The following is a 22,583-nucleotide window of genomic DNA, read 5'->3' on the forward strand; positions in this document are numbered from 1 at the left end:
CGTCTTTGTTCTTCGATCGTAATTTTTTTTGTTAATACTGACTGATTACTCTGTTCAATCATTTTTTTATTTTTTGATTAGTCGGAATGAGTCGATGAAAAAAAAACCCTGTTTATCGTAATGTATCCTAATTCTATACCAATTATTAGTTTTGTAGTTGGAACATAACTTAAGAATCTCAATCCTCCTCGGCACTAGCTAGGGGAAGCGGGATAAATAAATAGCAAGATATATAAACTAGATATAAAAAGAAAAGTTGCATAAATTAAGATTGTGGAAATTACATAAATGGAAAATGAACTAATCTGAAAGACTAAAACAAAAGGCAAAGAACTAAACTCATATTTGAATGTAAAGTGATACATAACCCCTTTAGCAACAAAATTGTATATTAAGCTATTAATCGGCTTCAATTTCGAATATAAGTTTATGTTTTTAAAATTAATTTAATTTCATATCTTTAATTTATATTTATAAGATTAACCATATTTTATATATTATATTTAACTAATGCAATTAATATAATGTATTTCATCAAATATTCAGTTTTTTCAATATGCGTTACTATTTAAAGTATACACGTGTTTAAAATATTCAAAAATAAACAAAAAATAATTCAGCCTCATTTACTCCTGTTTAACCTCGAGAGCTCGTATACACTGTTATTAAATTCATTGATCATCCCTTATTTGATTACATATCTCAGTGATAATTTATTTCTATCTCTAAACCTACTTACCATTAATTGACTGTTTGATTTTTTTGTTCAGACTTATCGAAGTTATATAAAGATAGACCACATCTTTACCATTTAGCATAGCAATCCAGAGCTTTCCAGTACAAGTACTTCTGCCATTTTCTAGCTATGAATACACTGGTTTTGAGCTTTTATCTTAACATATTGCTTATAGTTCTTCCCATTTTACTTTTGGTGGTATTGCTAAAGCCAAAGAGTGGTTACTCAAACATAAATGTTCCACCAGGAACAACCGGATGGCCAATGGTTGGGGAAACTATTAGGTTTGTGTTGTCCGGTCCTCAAAGATTTATCGACGAAAGACGAAAAAAGTACTGCGATGATGTGTTTCAAACTAGTCTTTTCGGGCAACAAATGGCTGTGTTTTGTGGAGCTCAAGGGAATAAGTTCGTTTACACCAAACTATTCACTCCTTGGTGGCCAGTGACGGTGAAAAAGGTGTTGTTTTTCCCGGAGTATGCGGATTCTTCGGTGAACGAAGTTTCTGCTGTCATGCATAGCTTTGTGCATGAGATTCTAAAGCCGGAGGCGCTTAAACAGTACATCCCGGTGATGGATGCCATGGCAGGGGAGCATGTTGAATCGGAATGGGATGGTAATGATGTTGTTAAGGTGCATCCTCTGGCAAAGAAATACACGTTTGATTTAGCATTTAGATTGTTCATAAATGTTGTCGATGCTGAGCATATCAGAAGGCTATTCAAGAACTTTGCGCTTGTAGTTACTGGATTGTTTTCGGTTCCAATTAATTTGCCGGGTACATCCTTTCATAAAGGTGTTAAGGGTGGGAAATTGGTCAGAGAGGAGCTTTTACAGATCATTAGCAACAGGAGAAAGGAAATGATGGACAAAAAGGAAACCACGGCATTGTCTACCGATTTTTTGTCTCGATTGCTACTGGTAAAGGATGAAAATGGAAAATTTATGAGCGACAAGGAGATATCAAATAATATCATCGGTTTACTTGTTGCTAGTTATGAGACTACCAGCACTGCTGTTACTTTCATGCTCAAGTATCTTGCCGAGCTTCCACATATTTACGATGAGGTTTACAAAGGTACTAGAAAGCATTAAATCTTTAAATTCATATCAAGAAACAATATTCCAGAACTAATGGAAATCTTTACTTGTTTAAGCATTAATCTGGTTAATTGCTTTTTCCCTAACTGTTAATCAATTTTGATTGATTAAACAATATTACAGAACTGATGGAAATCGCACAATCAAAAAGAGAGGGGGAGTTGTTAAAGTGGGAAGATATTCAGAAGATGAGATACACATGGAATGTTGTCTGCGAATCTCTAAGGCTCACGCCACCTGGTCACGGTGGCTTTAGGGAGGCTGTCACTGATGTTTCATTTGCTGGTTTCACCATTCCGAAAGGGTGGAAGGTATATGACAAATACCTCGACACATTTAGTATATTTTCTTTTGCCTAACACATATAGTCTAGTTAGGATTTTATTAATTTTGTTAATAAAATTTTGTTGGTAGGCATCGTGGACAGTGCATACAACACACAAGAATCCAGAATGCTTTCCCAATCCAGAAAGATTTGATCCATCGAGATTCGAAGGGAAAGGACCCGCGCCATACACCTTTGTACCTTTCGGTGGAGGACCTAGAATGTGCCCAGGAAAAGAGTACGCTCGTCTTGAAATTCTGGTGTTTATATATAACATAGTTACCAGATACAAATTGGAGAGGGTCAATCCGGACGAGAAGATAATCTTCCACGTAATCCCAGTACCGAAGGAAGGCCTTCCACTTCGCATTATCCCCCATGCTAAATAGTATCACCATTTATGTACTTGAGTATGTGTATGATCATGTTCTTGGTTCGAGGTGCATGTGTATGTTTAATATTTATGTATGTGCGCATCCACAAGAATAAAAAAAATATTATATTGTTGGGGTTTTAGGTAGGAAATAAGAAATTAGTTAATGTATGAGAGAAGACAAACAAATTCCTGTGAATAGACTTCATAATTATAAATATGCATTATACAATAACTATGACATCACTAAAGAGAAAAACAGGGCAAAATCGACTGCAAGAAATGGACGGTTTTAAGGAAAAACAGTCGGTTAAAGGCTTAAAACTGACGACGCATGGTGGTCGGTTTAAGACTGGTCGGTTATGGCATGTGGTCGTGATTAATGGTCATAACCGACCATATATGTGGACGGTTATGTGTCATTGTCCTGAACCAATAATTACGGTCACTTTGTACACGTATCACCACGTGTGCACACGTGTTGCCATGTCATCTTCTCAAAACCGACCACCAGTCGTCGGTTATGTGGTCTTTTTAAATGTTGACTGAAACTTATAACCGACCATGGTCAAAATGTGCACAATGGTCAGTTTTACACCAGAAGCCAACTTAACTAGACATAACTGACCACCCTGTTAAGAATATGGTCGGTTTTACGAAGAAGATGTTCAGTTATGTCTATAAACGGTCGGTTTTCTGGGAATTGTCATGCTAAAAAATAGTCGGTTATGTATTCTGTCGGTTGGTTTTGATGCTAAATTTTAAAAAAAAATTGCAGGTTTTCTACAGTCCCAATCCAAATCAATCCAAATAAATAAAATACCAATTCTCTACACATCCAAATCAACAAAACACCAATTCTCAGTTCAACACAATCAATACATTAAATCAAATAAAATATTAAATCTGATAAAACACTATCATATATAATGTCATAACCATAATATATCCATTCAAATAAAATACTAACTCCGACAACCGGATCATCAAACCACAACGTAGCTATAAAACCAACATAATAAAGTATCGCATTACAAACATAGCATCATCCCATAAACGACAACGTCTTAAATTACAATCATCCCATAAACGATAAATTTAACTAATCTGACAAAGAAACTTCGGACGATTCACCGTCTTTATCTTCCTGCCCACCATCGCCACCAACATCATCAACGTCCTCATCATCCGTCACCTAGTCCTCGGATGTATAATCCTTGTCATCTTCCAAAGTACGCCGATTGTTTTCCTATATGCACAATTATAAACTAAATATAAAAAAGAAATAAATTATTTGCAAATGAGAACAAATAATTAAACAACACAAATTAGTTAATACCTCAGTAATACAAGTTTCAATTTTCTGGACAATGTCTTCAACCAAACTCACAATAATGTGTACAATCTCACCACCAAATAGGTTATTCCATTGTAATCTTTCACTTGGATCGAAGGATGGATCCGAGGCCTCAAGGGCGGTACGAGCAAATCTGGCTATCTCATCATCGGATAGTTGGCGAGCAAACCGACTTGGATTAGCATGAATCTCTGTAAGCACGTTTCTCGCAATGACAAGATAAACATTATCGGGGATGGCTTCACGTTGTCTAGGAGCGGATGAGGATGAGTCGGCTTCATTCTGGGTGGAATCTCGGTAGCTTGTAGCTAATATAGGCAAAAAGTCGGTGGCTCGAGCATTTGGGAATCCAAGAACATAATTCTTCTTTGGCTTTTTACCTTCGGGGACCCCCAATGCTTCCATCCACCAATCCCATGGCTCATCTCTATCACCTGTTTATGTCACCTCCACGGGCATACGCTCAAGAATAGCGGCATATCGTTCCTACATAATTTTTAAAATTTATTGGAACAATTAAACCTATAGAAATAAAAATGAAAATGAAAATACACACTTAATTAAATCTATATAAATAAAAATAAAAATGAGAAGGTATGTTCCTACACAATTTTCAAGTTTTATTGGAACAATTAAATCTATTAAAATAAAAATAAAATGAGAATGCACACTTAATTTTATTTAAAAAAATGAGAATACATGTGTAGACTTAAAAAAAAATTATTACCGCAATACGCATGGCAGCCGGAGTAGTGTAGACGGGATTTTCCGGATCCGATCCAACTCTCATATGACACTTATCTCAAACCTTAAGTCTCGTCGGTTTCTTCTTATTTTTGTTCGTCATTACTTTTTAACATATAAACAACTTATATTAGCACGTGCTTAGTTGACATTATTAAATCAGATAATTGTGTATGTGTGTGTGTGCGTGTATGCGTGTTTGAAAAAAAAATATCATTAGCTCTCGCACTTTGTTAAATGACCGAGCACCGGTACTATGCAATCTTTCAACTTGTTGCCGGTTAGCGGATCCAACCGGCGACCTATGTAAGTGCCCTTCATTTGTCTCCCAATACTTTAAAAGATCCTTCCAAAAAGCAACAGGCCAATAAGGCGGCTTTAAAGATTTCTTTGAAACGCCCTCTTCTCTTGCTTTTCTGTCAACTCTTTTTTTTTAACTCATTCAACATCCTTTTGATTGTCACCTTGATGTGATCTTCAACAATTTTCCGGGCTTTTGAACGGCTTTGCCCCTTAAGATGTCTATAATATTTCTAAAAATTGCAACAAAGATTAAGGATAAATGCATCATAAAATAAAGAAACAAATGTAAACAAAAAAAGGGTTTTAAACTTACTTAAACTCAAAAACACTTGCATTTAACCAACCGGGATTGTGTTCTTCAATGTCGGTAAAAGTATAACGCCCAATAGGCCACTTCTCCCGAATCATGCTTAACAGAGTCTTTTTAGCGGTATCATTTTCAATACTATATACAAAAAAATAATGAACATAATCTCATGCACTTAAGAACACAACAATATATAGGAATAATGCAATTTAAAAACTTATTTAAGACTTACTGTCCATCGGAGATATCAATACGGTATGGCTTCAATGGCGGTTTTTCTCCATAGATGTCACTTGAATGTGATCGAGGTCGCCTTCCTCGCCATTCTCATTCCTCTTTAGGTGTCATGTGTCTAGTCGGATCATTCGGGTCCGAATCTGAATCCGTCGGCTCATCACGCAAACTCAATTTCCCCATATTTTTCTTTCCTCTACCATTGCCCTTAGTGCCCTTTCCTTTGCCCTTCGACGTGCTTTTTCCACCATTACCCTTGCTAGCTTTTCTCTTTCCCTTATCTTTTTCTTTTTCAACTTCCTTCCCCTTTCCTTTCCTCGCCATCGCAAACAACACCATCGTAATCATGACCACCGCTAGCATCCAAGTAAAAAGATCCTAAAATAAAAAATATAAGAATATATTAGCACAAATATACGAACATACAAATCGACGACAAAAATGCATATAAAATGTATGCACTAAATCAAATAAATTGACTTGCATATAAAAATATATCCAATAGTTTCACAATTTATCCAACAATTACATAAATTAAACTAAACCATCAAATAAACTTAATTTCACTATTTATTCAATAAATTAAAGTTTGAAAACTCATATATTAACTTCGATTACAAACCTCGATTACGAAACAAAATTACGAGAGCGTAAACATATATACAAACGGTCAGTTCATAGATTTACACACAAAAATCACACACACATACATACGTATATTCAACAAATTAAAAATATAAAACTCACGTAATTAAGGTATAATTACAAATTTCGAGTACGAAATGAAAGTACGTGAGCGGAAAAAGAAAACCCCTAAGAATCTACCAACATAATTATAGTCATACATATATCAACAAACCGATGAAATAACCAAGATTTTTACTTATACATGTATTCAACAAACCAACCAAAATCGACGAATATTTTTCATTCAAAAACATATAAAAGCTGAAAACTACGATTTGAACTTCGATTTCAAGTGAAAAAAGTTCATTTTGAACTTCGATTCTTACACAAAAAACATATATACTTACAAAAAACATATATAACACCCACAAAAGATATATACTTACACAAAAAACACAAAACACACACAAAAAAATAAAAATTGAGTGAAAAATCTTACATTGAGTGAGAAATGAGGAGATTTTGAGTGAGCCCGACTTCTTCGTTGATTGTACGCCATAGAAGAGATTTCGAGTTCGGAGAATTTGAGTTCGGTGAGAAAATAAGAGAGAAAATGATTTTAAGAAGAAACAGATAAAAGAAAATGAAAGATTTTTTTATTTATACCAGGATTAAAACCGACCGTCAGGGTGGTCGGTTATGAGGTTGGAAAACGTGCAACATGCAAAACGACGTCGTTGCAGTTAAAGGCGGGTTTTTTAATTTTTCACAAAAAAATCTTCCTAAAATAGTGTCGGTCGGTTTTAGGACCTGGTGGTCGGTTTTAATCAACCCTAGAAACCATAATGGTCAGCTATGACTAACCCTAGAAACCACTAAATTCAAAAAAAACTTATAAAACATGATTAATATTGTTTAAATAGCCTAATTTTTTGTACATTTGTTCATTTTCATTATGTCTGTCCATCCGTGCGGTTTAATCTTTTGTAATTTATAATTTTAAATTTATATTTATTTATTTCATATTTTTAAGTAAATTTGCTAATTTACTTATAAAACATATTTGTACTCGTTAAAATAATCTATATTTTTGTGTCTAAGCATATTTTGACATGAAGTTAACATTCGTACGGTTTGATCGTTTAAAATTTATTTTAAAATTATGCTGTGTACATCGAATGTTAAGTTCAACTTATTCAGTATACAGAATGGCGGCATGCTAATTGAAGTGATTATATTTCACGCTATTTAATTATAATATTATATAAATAGCCTAATTTTTGGTATATTTGTTCGTTTTTATTATGTCTCTCCATCCGTATGGTTTGATCTTTTGTAATTTTTAATTTTTAATTTATATTTATTTATTTCATATTTTTAAGTAAATTTGCAAATTTACTTATAAAAACGTATTTGTACTCGTTAAAATAATCTAAATTTTTGTGTCTAAGCATATTTTGACATGAAGTTAACATTTGTACGGTTTGATCGTTTAAAATTCATTTTAAAATTATGTTGTGTACATCGAATGTTAAGTTCAACTTATTATGTATACAGAATGGCGGCATACTAATTGAACTGATTATATTTCACGCTATTTAATTATAATATTCTTTAAATAGCCTAATTTTTGGTACATTTGTGTCCATCCGTACTGTTCGATCTTCTGTAATTTATAATTTTAAATTTATATTTATTTATTTATTTCACATTTTTAAATAAATTTGCTAACTTACTTATAAAAACGTATTTGTACTCGTGAAAATAATCTAAATTTTTGTTTCTAAGAATATTTCGACATGAAGTTAACATCCGTACGGTTTGATCGTTTAAAATTTATTTCAAAATTGACTGTTGACTGACACAGATAAAACCGACCGAAGTCAAACATGCACTTTGGTCGGTTTTAAGTCAGAGGGCACATAAATTATTTATAACCGACCGTTTACAACCGACCGTTTATTTAAGAAGACGGTCGGTTTATGAAGAATGTGGTCAGTTATGTTTTGTGGCGGTCGGTTTTCTGGGAAATATTATGCTAAAATTTGGTCAAATATTTTCCTTAAGTCGGATTTAAAAACCATTACATATTTATCATTATGGCATAAATTTGATAAAATCCAATACAAATCAATAAATTCACTATTATCATTTCAAACACTACTAAAAATCATTATTAAATTTACAAACAACGTTATTCAATATCGTCAAAACCATCATCATCTTTGTCATCATCATCATTTTCATTGTCTCCTCCATTTGATTCTTCTTCTCCCTAATTTTCATCTTAGTCATCTTTATCTTCTTCTTCTTCTTCTTCTTCTTCTTCTTCACGCCGTATAAATGGTATTTGTCCATATTATGCAAAATTGATAAAAAACGAAAACGAGGTCGATGCATTATATCTATCTTCCTGAAAAGCGTCCTCTATATCATTTTGCGCAATGATAGATTCATCAATTGGGCGACTTTTAGATTTGACCACCGTATACATTTTTGCTTTTGGATTCAATACACTAGGAGCATAATATACTTGTGAGGCTTGACTAGCTAAAATAAAAATCTCATTTGACTTTAATCTTGAAGTCATATCAATTGTAATCACACGATTCTAATCAATTCGCACACCATTACCGACACTATCAAACCATATACATTTGAACAAATATACATGATCGCATCCTTGATAAATAAGTCTAATAATTTCTTGTACTTGACCATAATAATCAAGATTATTTTCGTGCAAATTTCCTTTAACAATAATACCAGAACCTGATGCCGATTTTATTTAAAATTTATATCCATTAACTTGACAAGTCTCAAAAGTCATGACTTTTAATACCGGTCCTTCAAGCAAGTCCTTAAAATGAGATCTTTCCACCTCATCTTTATCAACCTTATGATAAAAAAAACATGTGATGCGACGTTGTAATTATAAGAATTAAAAACAAAACATATAATTAAGATTGCTAAATACATAAATACCTTTTATTTAAACCAAGTTTTAAATCGACTCTTGACAATACGATCTAAATCTTGAGGGGTTGTTTCCGGGTGTTGTCTCATAACACCATCTTGGTACTTTCTAAAATATAAAATCATGCATGTGTGTCATTATCAAAATTATTACACATATTGTTTAAAGTAAGATTTTGGTACCTTAGATAAGATTGAACTTCAGGAGAGTTTAAAAGAATATATTCTTCTGCTAACTCTCGTTCATCATCATTCATGTATCGGGTTCTTTATTTTCCAAGAGATTGAATTGGATATTTGAAAACTTCTAAATTCTTAGAATTTTGCACATCAAACAAAACCTCGTTACGACGTACTTTATTATGAATTGTGTTAGAGGAAAAATAAAAGGAACAAATATTAAGAATCTCAACTTCCATATATCGTTCGGCAATTGAACCCTCAACTCTTGCTTTATTACCGACTTTTTTGTTTTAATTTCCCCAACAAATGCTCAATCGGATACATCCAATGCCAATAAGCAGGTCCAGCAGTCTAATTTCTTCGTCTAAATGTACAACCAAGTGTTCCATCGAATCAAACCAACTTTGAGGAAAAATCGTTTCCAACAAACACAACGCTTTGATAACTGATTTTTCCATTATTTCCAAATCGGTTTTTGTAACCACAGATGAGCATAAATCTTGGAAAAGGTTAGAAATTGCGGTGATGGCATCCGCAATAGGCGCCGGTATAAGTTCACAAATTGCAAGAGGCAATAATTTTTGAAAAAAATATGACAATCGTGCGATTTGAATCCATAAAATGTACACTCCTCAACATTGCAATAACGTAATATATTTGAGGAATAACCATCTGGAAGTTTTAGTGCACTAATCCATTCACACAAAAGTTTACGTTGTTTTCTAGTAAGGGAATAAGGTGCTTTAGGTGACTTTCCTTTTTCATCGATCCACAAATGTGGTAACACCCCAAAATGCTTGCAATCCGCTCTTGATTTTTTATGATCTTTTAAATTTGCCCCATTCAAAATAGTAAAAAAAAATATGTTCAAAAACATTTTTTTCCGTATGCATGATGTCAATTGAATATCGTAAATTATGTGATGACCAATAAGGGAGTTCGTAAAAGATTGGGACATGAGTCCAATGATGCTCTTCCCCGTATCCGACACTCCTTGACTTCGAATTAGTCTTTCTGGGTGGTGGAAAAACTAAAGTATCAAGCAACTCCTTAACACCCTCCCCGGAAAAACAACCACTAAACAATCTTCTTTCTTCGTTATCAAATAAATTACTTTTTTTGCCGGAGTGGATCATTTGATTCAAGGAATATTCAGCTCGTGCCATAGAAACTACATTTTCCACAATATTTTAATTGAAACCCTAGCACACTTCCAAGATACACTTGACATCCCATTTTTTCTTTGCCCGACCACCCACTTATCATACTCATAGCGGGATAGTCACTAATTGTCCACATAAGAGCCGCTCTCATTGTAAAATTTTGTTTCAAATATTGGTCGTATATTTTCACTCCGGTATTCCACAATATCTTCAATTAATCGATGAGAGGCCTTAGACAAATGTTAATATCTTTTCCAATACTATTTGGACCCGACAATATATCGGTCATGAACATATAAGGGTTTTTCATACACATCGATGGTGGAAGATTGTAGACAACCATCACCATGGGCCACACACTATATATGTTTTTACGATAGGGCCAAAAGGGTTAAAACCATCGGTCGCAAGACCAAGCCTTATATTACGAATCTCTTGAGCAAATGATGGATACCGACGGTCAAAATTTTTCCACTCTTCTCCATCCGCGGGATGACTTATTTCTCCTAATTTGACATCTCTATTTTTGTACCATCTCATGTGATCGGATGTATGTGCCGACATATATAAGCATTGTAGTCGAGGAATCAAAGGAAAGTGTTTTAAGATTTTTTTGGTATTTTTTTACCATCTTTCCTAGAAACATCCCGATAACGATCTTCACCACATATATCACACACAACTTTATCCTTGTCTTCTCCATAAAATAAGATACAATCATTCTCACACAAATCAATTTTTTCATATTCAACCCTCAAATCCTTCATAATTTTTTTCATTTTTATAATAAGTTTCGGGTAATGTATTCTTTTTTGGTAACATATCCATAAGAAATTTAAGCAAACTATCAAAAGCTTTATTACTACAATGCGAGTTATTTTTGAATTCCAATAATTTTGTGGTAAAACTTAATCTTGTGTACTTTGTATTACTGGGAAAAATAGGTGCTCCATTTTTAACAATAACCTCGTACATTTTTTTAGCACTATCATATGGAGCTTCTTCTACATATATAGTTCCCGTATCTGTAGTGTCATAAAATTCATAATTTTCACCGGCAAAATCATGTAACATCGCATTCAAATCTATCGGTTCTTCTACTCTCGGAGGTTCCCGAACATAACGACGATGCTGTGATGTTCGACTACGTTTTCTTCCTATCTTTTCACCATGCGACATCCACACGGTATAACCCTCAAGCATCCCTTTAGCGAGCAAATGAAATCTAACATCATCAATTTTTAACCAATTCAAATTTTTACAACTTTTACAAGGACACTTGATTGTACCATCTTCTTCCATTCCATTCTCAAGAGCAAATTTTAAAAATATTTCTACACCAATTCTATATTCCGAAGTCAATGAAATTTTATCACTTTGCAATTGATTACAAATCCAACTTCGATCAATGGTTTTCATCTACAAATAATTTAACATGCATTTCATTAAAAATAAAAAAACATTCAATACATACCAATATACATTACACAAACACAAACATAAACACACACACACATTGATTACAATAAATGAGAATAACTACAATTTCTCATAAAAACATATTTAACATTCAATACATTACCGAAACACATTTAATACATACAACAAACACAAACACACACATACACACACGTTAGTTACAATAAATGAGAAAAACTCATAATTTCTCTATTACTCCTCCACTTCAATTCTCTTCAATTCTCCCTCTTAGTTGTTTTTTTATATTTTGCCCCAATTTTAAGAAATGAAAGATATAACACAAAAAACAAATAGCTTTAAACCGACCGACGACGGTCGGTTATAAAAAATGCAGTAAAACGACATTGTTCTGTATATAACGGGTACATTTTTTATACTTTATATTCATAGAAAAGATGGCGGATATAAGAATAAAAATCCACATCGGATCATATCCTTCAAGTCGCACGTTGCTTTCTACCACAGCGTTTCAAACGAAGTTTTACCATAACAAAAAATTCCTCTAATTTGGAACCCATATGGAATTGATTCAATTATGGAATCATGAATAGTCATTGGTTCTGTTGATACAAATTCTTATTAATTTTATATTTTTACCTATAACCGACCGAAGCGGTTGGTCGGTTTTAAAGGCCTCCAACTAGGGTTTTAACCGACCACATCAACGTGGTCGGTTTTAGTTGTGCCGCATCAGCAAAACTACGTCGTATTCAGTTGTGGTCGATTTTAGCTCTGCCACATCATCAAAATTGCATCATTTATCCCTTCATATAACCGACCAACTTGGTGGTCGGTTATATTTGATCTAAATCATGGTCGGTCGGTTATGTGTGGTCAATTTTGTCCTGTTTTCCTGTAGTGTGCATACTCATAATCTAAAGATAAGGAACTTCCTATAACTTCCTCCTAAAATCAATAATAACTACTAAATAATTACAATCTGACAAGTGCTACTAAGTTATTTATTTAAACATTAATAACAACTAGGAAATTATAGACAATATATGAAATTACAACATGGTTATTACAACAACTGAAGTATATTATTTCAACAATTCTCATGAAAAAATATTTTTACATATGTCCAGGTGTTCCTTTCAAACATAATTATTATGAGTTTGCACTGTGAATATTGACACAAAGAAAACACCTTGATAAAATATTTGATCAAAATTGTATTGTTTACTACTCCATATATTTAATTATTTTATATTTTACACAATAATTCAAAAAATAATTATAAAGTCATTTTTATGAATCAATACATAAAAATATAAGATTAGAAAATAAGGGATTTATTGTTCGGGAATAGTTTATACATATCGACATCAGCTACAACAATGGTTAGCCACATTATTCCATCTTTTCATATATCTTTGTATGCCTAAGTGTTATAGCCAAAATTTGGTAATGGATTATTTCGGGTCAAATATGAATGGATTGGAATCAAATTGGACAAAATATTGAAGGATTAGATTTTAGGCCGTAATGCACGAGGGGAAGATGCGCGCCCGGGAGTAGGACGCGCCTTTATTAGGTGAAATACAAGATATGGGTTATGTGAGTGTTGGATTTTAAGGTAAGAAGAAGTGTGTGCATTCCAAAATGTGAGGACGTGTCCTAATCTATGAAGATGCATGGTTTTGGATTCATTTGGATAGTTGGGATTCTCTTCACCTCAGGACAAGGAAAACAAGGACAATCCGAGGACAATGAAAACATGGGAAGAACAATGAAGGATATTTCTACTAATATATTTGTTGCAGGCACTTTATGAAAATTTCTCTTTCTGAGTTGGTCAAGGAAGAGGATGTTCGTGAAAAACTTGAATGCCGCTAGGGGTATGCTTGATGTTTAAAGGTATCCTCCCGTATTTAACGAGTGTCCTTCTTGGGTTAATATTGGTATGTGATTTGGGAGCTATGTTATTGTATTCAATGGGTGTATTTGTTAGAGAACTTTGGAGTCATCCTACACTTTGCATCCAAGAGCTTGGTATCACATGTCTTGCTATCTAGTGGGTTATCATTATTCGGAGACCAAGGATGTGTCCGTTATTTGGGATAAATCGTAGTTATACCTTTGTTCGTAAATCAAGGGAGATAGCTATTGTGGAGCGTTATCCTTGCGCAGGGAGATGCATCATCCGTGAAATCCTACGATTACAAACGAGTCTTAGGGCTTCGCAGTTGGGCTTCATAGTTGGACATTAATTACTAAAGCTAGCGGAAGATGGATTCTGAAAAAATTTCTACCGGGCCTTGGAATAAGAAGTCTAAGCCCATTAGATTTCTTGTTCCCCGACAATTACTTCAGGTTTGATCCCTGTACAACGGTTACGTAGGCACCTTAAAAGGGGTTGGAAGTTGAGAGCTAAAAAAGGGTCAGCACTAACCCTAATCAATCTCAGCCACCGATTAATACACAAATACCGCACACTGCTTACTTTTCCGATGAAGAATGAGCATCGTAAATCTTCATTTCGGCAACGAACCTCAAATTTTGTTGTTATCAGATTCCTCCGTCAACAATACGTATAAATATGTTTGTTGTTTCTCAATTAAACTCTTAATTTCCTGATTATTTTTTATCGTATGATATGATTTAAGTTGTGAATTTTTCTTTTATTTTGTGATTTTTGTTTCGCTTGCAAGTCCAGGTCTGGTCTTATTATTCACTTTAAGGTACTTATGTTCAGTAAATTAAGATTATTATTTGATTTGTAGGAAAATTTTGATATTCATTATTTAACTTGATCATAAACACGCACGTAACATGCATGTCAATTAAATTAATGGATGTCGGGAGTAAGACGCAAACATAAGGCCGCTGTGAAACGCAACTACATTTTATTGAAATCAAAAGTTTTGATGGCAAGAAAATCTTAAAAGAGTTCAAAAAAAAGGAGATAATTTATCTCCCAACTTAGACCAATATGAAACCGAAAATCCAATATTTTTTTATTTATTCAATTTTAAAAAATGTGTAAAAGGCCTAAGCGAAATGCAGTTTAATAAACTAGTATTAGAAAAAAAAGAAAAAAATAACTAGAGTTATGTATAAGAGCAGACCACGAGGAGAGTGAAAATGAAAATGAAAATGAAAATGTTAGTTTTAATCTCTTATTCTCCCGAGCAGCCCATCCAAAAATTGAGCGGGCCTTTCCCTAAAATGTGGCCGCCCAAACAATGTACCAAAAGAATGTCTTATTTGCCTTACATACTTTGTCATACAATAATGTAGATTGCTTCATAATTATGATTTAACAAAACGTTATAATGCGTATCGATATATTTCATATGACGATGTTTTTTGTAATTGTGTAATTATTTTGGTACACACTGTGTGGGGTTATAACTTCATTCCCACTTAGGGAGCCCTTTGCTAATTTACAAGATTAATTATTTTGAATTTATGTAGTTTTTATTACAAATTAAACTAATTTATTATATTTTTTTATTAAATATTTATTTAATTTGATACTAATTTATTAACTTAATTTATGAAGTAGTTGTTACACACTAGGGAAAATAGAATCAATAATTGTTATAAAATAAATCTATTAGTTAGTATCAAATTTAGAATATTTAAGTGTTCAATTGAACAATTTTATGGATGTAACTATCATAAAAATAATATCAAGGAGTTTAGTTTCTTTGATCGATCACTTTTAACAGAAAATAAATTAATAATCAATTTTATGGTTAACATTTTATTAGAGAATATAATAACATCAATACTTGTATACAATTTAATTTGCATGAATAATGTTTAATAATACTATTTGACAAAAATTTCACTTCTCAAGCTTAAAAACATTCACTATATGTAATTTTAAGGGAAACTAATAAAAAAGCGATAATAATGTAGACCTCCAAACATGCCCACAAAGGTGGTCCAAGTAACTACCAAAAATAAGGCGAGCTTGCAACAGTTATTGAGACTACTACTACTTGCACAATATGTAATATGTACAAAACTTTGAATAAAACAGCCAATACAAGATTTACAGCAACGCTGCTACATTATAATAAATTAATCAGGGAGAAAGCATTACATGCCATAACACTAAGATTTCTGAGTTATCGATAATTAACGACAGATATATGTACCTGTCACTATGATTTCTCACCGCATATAACAAGAACACTCCAATAACATATCGGATTCATGTATTATCATATTGAGCATATATCTCATTCAAATTCGCTATTTAGCCTTGTTTTAATAACACTAACCCGATAAGTAATTCATCATATATGGTAATGATTTCATCTTACAGCTCACGCTTCTCCGAGGGAACGAGATCCGGTCGAAAGTATGTTTTGCCCATCCTGAAATTTTAAATTTTATTCAGTATCGTACAACATTGAGCATCTTAAATAGTAATATATATATATATATATAGAGTCCTACTCAGCTACAAACTTATTAAAATAAAAATTAAAAAACCGTCACTAATCAATACAAGAAAACAGGACAAAACTGACTGTCAAAAACGGTCGTTTAAGAGGCAAAACGGTCGGTTAAATCAAAAACGGTCGTTTAGGACGTGGTCGGTTTCAACCTGGTCGGTTATGATTATTGGTCGGGTTTAACCCTCATAACTGACCAACACAGTGGTCGGATAAGTGCCTGGGCATTTTAATAAAGTGTGGGGTCACTGTAAACACGTGGTAACACGTGTGCACACGTGTCGCCACGTCACTGAGTCATAACCGACCGCAGGTGGTTGGTTATGTCTATTTTTAAAATGTTGACTGGAACTCATAACCGACCGTGGTCAAAGTGTGCGCATCGGTCGATTTTATTTCAGAAGCTAACTTAAATGTCATAACCGACCGTCCTAAAACCGACCACCCTCTAAAGAAGACGGTCGGTTTTATGAAGAAGGTGGTCGGTTATGTCACCTGACGCTCGGTTTTCTGGATTTTGTAATGGTCAAAAGTGGTCGATTATGCCTATTGTCGGTCGATTTTAAGGTCTGATTTTAAAAAAAAAATTGCAGGTTTTTCTGCAGCCCCTGGATACCAAACCAAATCAATACACAAATCCAATACAATCACAACCAAACAAAAAAAACAAATAACAATGATAATCATTAAACTATACTACTCAAAATCATTCGCAAAAACTAGCAAATTTAATAATTAAACCATAGTAATTAAATCCAAAGCAAACATTCACGAACTCCCATAACTGGAGGATTAAACCGTATCATTACATCATTATAAGCAATCCTAAATAACCGACAAAGTATCAAACCATCACAACGTATTATTTTACATCCCATAACCATCAAATTACAGTAGTCTTAAAACCGATCAATATAAACTAATCCGACAAATCAACATCGGACGATCCGCCGCCATCACCGCCGCCATCATCAAAGTCCTCATCATCGGAGGTCTTATCCTCAGACGTGTAATCCTTATCGACTTCCATAGCACGCCGATTGTTTTCCTAGATACACAAGTTTAATTAAACTAGTTAAAAAGAAGAAACAAAATTTACATGTGAATGAAAACAATAAATAAACAAGAAGGTCAAAAATTATACTCCTGCAACACGAGCTTCCGTCTTTTGGACGATATCTTTAATCAAGGAGCCCACGATATGCATGATCTCGCCACCGATAAGGTTATTCCATTGCAACATTTGGCTAGGATCGGAGGATGGATCTGAGGCCTCGAGAGCGGTACGTGTGAATGTAGCTATTTTCGCATCGGAAAGTTGGCGAGCAAACCGATTTGGATTAGCACGGATCTCTGTAAGCACATTCCTCACGATGGCAAGATATACATTGTTGGGGATGACTTCACGTTGTCTCGGAGCGGATGAGGATGAGCCGGCTTCATTCCGTGTGGAATCTCGGAACCGGGTAGCAAGTGTAGGCAAGAGATCGGTGGCCCGAGCATTGGGGAACCCCACCACATAATTCTTTTTCGGCTTTGTACCTTGGTGGACCTCCAACGTTTCCATCCACCAATCCCACGGCTCATCCTGATCACCCGTTTGTGTAACCTCCACGGGCATGCGCTCGAGAATGGTGGCATATCGTTCCCACAAGTTCATTTAAAACAGTTCACGATGCATTAAAAATCAAATAAAAATACATATAAAATCACATATAAAAATACATTTAAAATCACATAAATACATATAAAATCACATATTAAGGATGCATTTAAAATCACATAAAAATGCATATAAAATCACATATAAAAATGCATTTAAAATCACATAAATACATATAAAATCACATATTAAGGATGCATTTAAAATCACATAAAAATGCATATAAAACCACATATAAAAATGCATTTAAAATCACATATATACATATAAAATCACATATTAACCCTCATTTAAAATCACATAAAAATGCATATAAAATCACATTAAAAATGCATTTAAAATCACATTAAAATACATATAAAATCACATTAAAATACATATAAAATCACATATTAAATATGCATATAAAATCACATTAAAATGCATTTAAAATCACATTAAAATACATATAAAATCACATATTAAAGGTGTATTTAAAATCACATAAAAATGCATTTAAGATCACATTAAATACATATAAAATCACATATTAAAGATGCATTTAAAATCACATAAAAATGCATATAAAATCACATGAAAATACATATAAATTCACTTATTAAATATGCATTTAAAATCACATAAAAATGAATATAAAAAACATAAAAATGCATTTAAAATCACATGAAAATACATATAAATTCACGTATTAATGATGCATTTAAAATCACATAAAATGGTCATAAAAGTACATAAAAATTACCGCAATACGCATGGCGGCCGGTGTAGTGTAGACGGGATTTTCTGGATCGGATCCAACATTCCTATGATATTTATCCCCTCGTCGGCTTTTTCTTGTTCTTGTTCGTCATTACCTTTCAAAATATTAAACAACTTATATTAGCATGTCCTAATAATTAGTTGATTATATTAAATATGGTGAACGTGTATGTATGTGTGTGTGATGGAATATAATAATATTACCTCCCGAACTTTATTGAATGACCTTGCATCGACACTATGCAATCTTTCAACTTGTTATCGGTTGGTGGATCCAACCGATGACCAGTGCAAGTGTCCTTCGTTCTTCACCCAATACTCCAAAAGGTCCTTCCAAAAACCACTACGCCATAGATGGCCTATCGCAATGGTTTAATCACGCGTGTTACAAAATTATGTTACCTTAGGTATGCTCATCTTAGCCTACCGCAACCTAGTGTTTTTGATGTTACGATAGCCTTCGTAACAGGTTACTATAGCTTCAAAGTGTTACATACGGTAACATGTCGAAACTTATGTTATAATAGGATGTTAATGGATAAAAAAGTAACATTTTACAAACAATTAAATTTATATAATTATTTGACTTCAAAGATAATCAATTATAACATAATTAAGCAGTAATTTTAATATTAGCTAAGATTGATAAAATAAATTATTTTTGTTAAATTTTGTAAACTGTACTAATTAGTAACTGATAATTTTTTATTATTAAAAAATTTGAACACTATTTAAACTTAAAAGTTTAATAAAAAAATTATCAATGATGGGCTCTCGATAAGGCGGACTAAAGTAGGCTCAAAACTTTTGGAGAAGCGGTAGTTTTTTGGACTGACTTGGGTAAAATTTTAGAAAAGTCAAAATTTTAAAATTTTAATATAAAATTTTAAAAGTAATAAAAAATTAAAATATTATAATTCTCTTTCATTCTGATACGAGCATTGATGTACATAATTTTAAAAATAAAAATTAAAATGTAAATATACAAATTTATGTAAGTAACAAAATACATAGCTAATTTTGTCCTAAAATAATGTTTTCAATATTATTTACTACAATTATAAATTACAAATTGTATAATTTTTCTGGAGACTTGAAATTTTTAAAAGCGGGTAAAATTTGTAAAAAATTTCAAACGGAGCGCCCTTTTTTTGGATGAAAGCCGCCCAACCCACTTTTTATCTCGTCATTACACTCTCTTCCTCTTCTCCCTCTCTTGTACTCTTCCTAAAACTCTTTCTCTCTCTCTTAAATCTCTCTCTCATACATAGCCTCTCTGTAAATCTCTTCATCTAAAGTAAATTTTCTTCTTCAAATTAGGGTTTTTCAATATAGTTTGGAAAGGGCTCTTCCAATTAGGGGTTTCTTGTTTTCAGTTCATATGACTCGATTTCTTCGCTTAAATTTCAGGTAATTCATGTTTCTCTTTGATTTTAGGGCTTCTGTAATTTGGATTTTAAATTTTTAGTTTTATTTGGAGTTTCATAAGTTTGAATTTAGTAAGACCTGGATATTTACATTTTGTATTGTGTTGTATTTCGGAGTGTGTAGTTATTAGAATCTCGAAACGGGAGTAGTTTATCTGTTCCACAACTTCAGTGTATTATATTTCGGCTGAGCAGTGCACTTTCATTTGTAAAGGGTGAAAATAATCCTAATAATCGAATGCTTGGTCACCGGGAGATTGTAAGTTTTACTAGTTTTAAGTGTATGTTTCTGTTTTACTGTTTGTTATATTCGTAAATTTGGATGTTTTCCTTGTGTTGAATGAAATTTTGTGTGTGTTGTGTTTGTTATATTCGGAAATTTGGAAGATTTACTAGCGTTGAATGAAATTTAGTCTGGATTGTGTTTGTTATATTCATAAATTTGGAAGTTTTTTTTACTAGTATCAAATGTTGAGTGAATTTTTTATATTTGTTAATTCGTAACCTTGACTAGTTTTGAGTGATTTTTGTGTTTGTAAACTCGTAAGCTTGATTGGTTTTGAGTGTGTTTTTGTGTTGGTTTGGTTTCTGTTTGCTGTATATTAGCTGGATTTGGTACTTGTAGAAGTATCAAGTGTATATGTATGTGCTTTGGAGGGGAGGATTTGAATTGAGTAGTTTTGTATGATGGTGGGTATTTTGGTTTAGAAATTATCATACTTTTGGATTTGTTTGTTGCTCAGTAATTAACATGAATAGGTATCTTTTAATGAAAGACAGGTAAGAAGTGTCTATATAGGTAACGGGTTAAGTTGGGTTAGTTTAATTTTGTTTTAGTCCAAAATTTGGTAAAACTTACAACTCTAGCTTTTCGCCCAGCATCTGTCTAGATCCTCACTGTGACTTAATTTCTTAATTTATAGAATAGGCTATTGGCGTCTGGTGCATGATGTCCATTTTTAAGTTATATTAATCACTCATTTTCCAAAGCATTATATATACAGTTTAACTAGTATTGTCCTCACTTCCTCTCTTTACATTACATTTTCTTAAGTAACAGTAAGATTACTTTTATTTTACATGTAGCATGGAAGTTACATGTGGCTGACTTACAAACAAGTGTACAACATTGTGATGAAAGTTGGGATTGATATCCGCAATTATGGAGTTCAGGAAGTAAGTGACTATCTGGTATTTACCACGATTTATGAGTTTTTTTAATTTGATTATCCAGTGTCTACAACGACTTATGAGTTTTTTGAATTTGAATATACTGGTGTAGGTGAAGTTGTTTCATGTTGTGTAGGCTTGTACATACTAAGTTGTGCAGTATCTTAAAACGAATTCATCTTATATTTGTTATGTGTTAAGGGATGGGTTATAACGTGCATTCAGTTTGAAGGTAGAGCCCTAATACTGAACCCTGAATCAAAAGTTACTTTCTTAGTCATCGTAACATTGTTTACACTTCTGTTTAATCATTTGTGCGAGTTGTGCCCTTTCCAGAAAGCACGCAACATTCAATCAATCACACTCACCTAATTGGATATCGATTTCCTCTGCTCCCTACATATATGATATTTAAGTCTTTACTTTTCAGGTTGATCGCGATGTCAAGTCCCCTGCTGACATATCAATGGACATCAGCAAACTAATTCAAATGATAGGCTATTCTCCTATGAAATTTGAAGAAGGCGTCAGATTAACGTTCAGAAATGAAACCAACACCAGTTCTTAAATTTTAAAGCTCCAGATCTTGTAGGAGAATGTGAAGAGTTTCTAGTATTACTATTTTATTAAGTTTATCTTTTTTTCTAATGTTTAGTAGAGAACCTGGACTATTTTGTTTAGTTAAAATAATTGTTGTTGTCGTAGTTTTAGACATTTGATGGTTTAAATGTTTGAGTTGGTTTGGAATTTGGATGTAATACATTTTGTGGTAAGTAATGATATTTTCGGATTGTCGATTTCGAATAGCAGAATTTCATGTAATATTGCTTTTTACATATGAAAAACAAGTTAATGGTATATATGTTCAATTTACAAACAAATTCTGTCAAATTAATATAATACAAATCATTATAAAAAAATGGGGGCCACCTGTGGGCCCCAATATGGCCCCCCACAAGTGGGCCCCAATATGGGCCCCATTTTTTTGCAAATTCAAAATGCAAAGATAACATACATAGTGTGATACTATAGACATACATTGATGTTACCTTCAGTATCTATTATAACACAAAAGCCCATGTTACACCAGGGCAAAGGAAATGTTACCTTAGGGGCCAAAGGTAACTCGAAAAAAAAATTAATTTTATGTTACCTTAGGTCTTTTGGGTGGCTATGGTAACATTTTTTAGGCCTGTTGTAATATTTTTTGGGTGTTGCTGTAGGCCATCTATGGCGTAGTG

The 22,583-nt window shown here is 33.0% G+C and overlaps 1 protein-coding gene across 1 annotated transcript; it reads left to right on the forward strand.

Moving 5' to 3' along the window:
* Positions 1–798: 798 nt before the first annotated feature.
* Positions 799–2,666, forward strand: LOC141672143 (beta-amyrin 6-beta-monooxygenase-like). The gene is made up of 3 exons (XM_074478644.1): positions 799–1,814; positions 1,961–2,148; positions 2,252–2,666. Exons 1-3 carry the CDS (start codon positions 866–868, stop codon positions 2,549–2,551), a joined length of 1,437 nt encoding a protein of 478 aa, XP_074334745.1. The 5' UTR covers positions 799–865; the 3' UTR covers positions 2,552–2,666.
* Positions 2,667–22,583: the final 19,917 nt, after the last annotated feature.

Source organism: Apium graveolens, chromosome 7 (assembly GCF_009905375.1).
Source record: "Apium graveolens cultivar Ventura chromosome 7, ASM990537v1, whole genome shotgun sequence".
In the NCBI taxonomy this organism is placed as follows: domain Eukaryota; kingdom Viridiplantae; phylum Streptophyta; class Magnoliopsida; order Apiales; family Apiaceae; genus Apium; species Apium graveolens.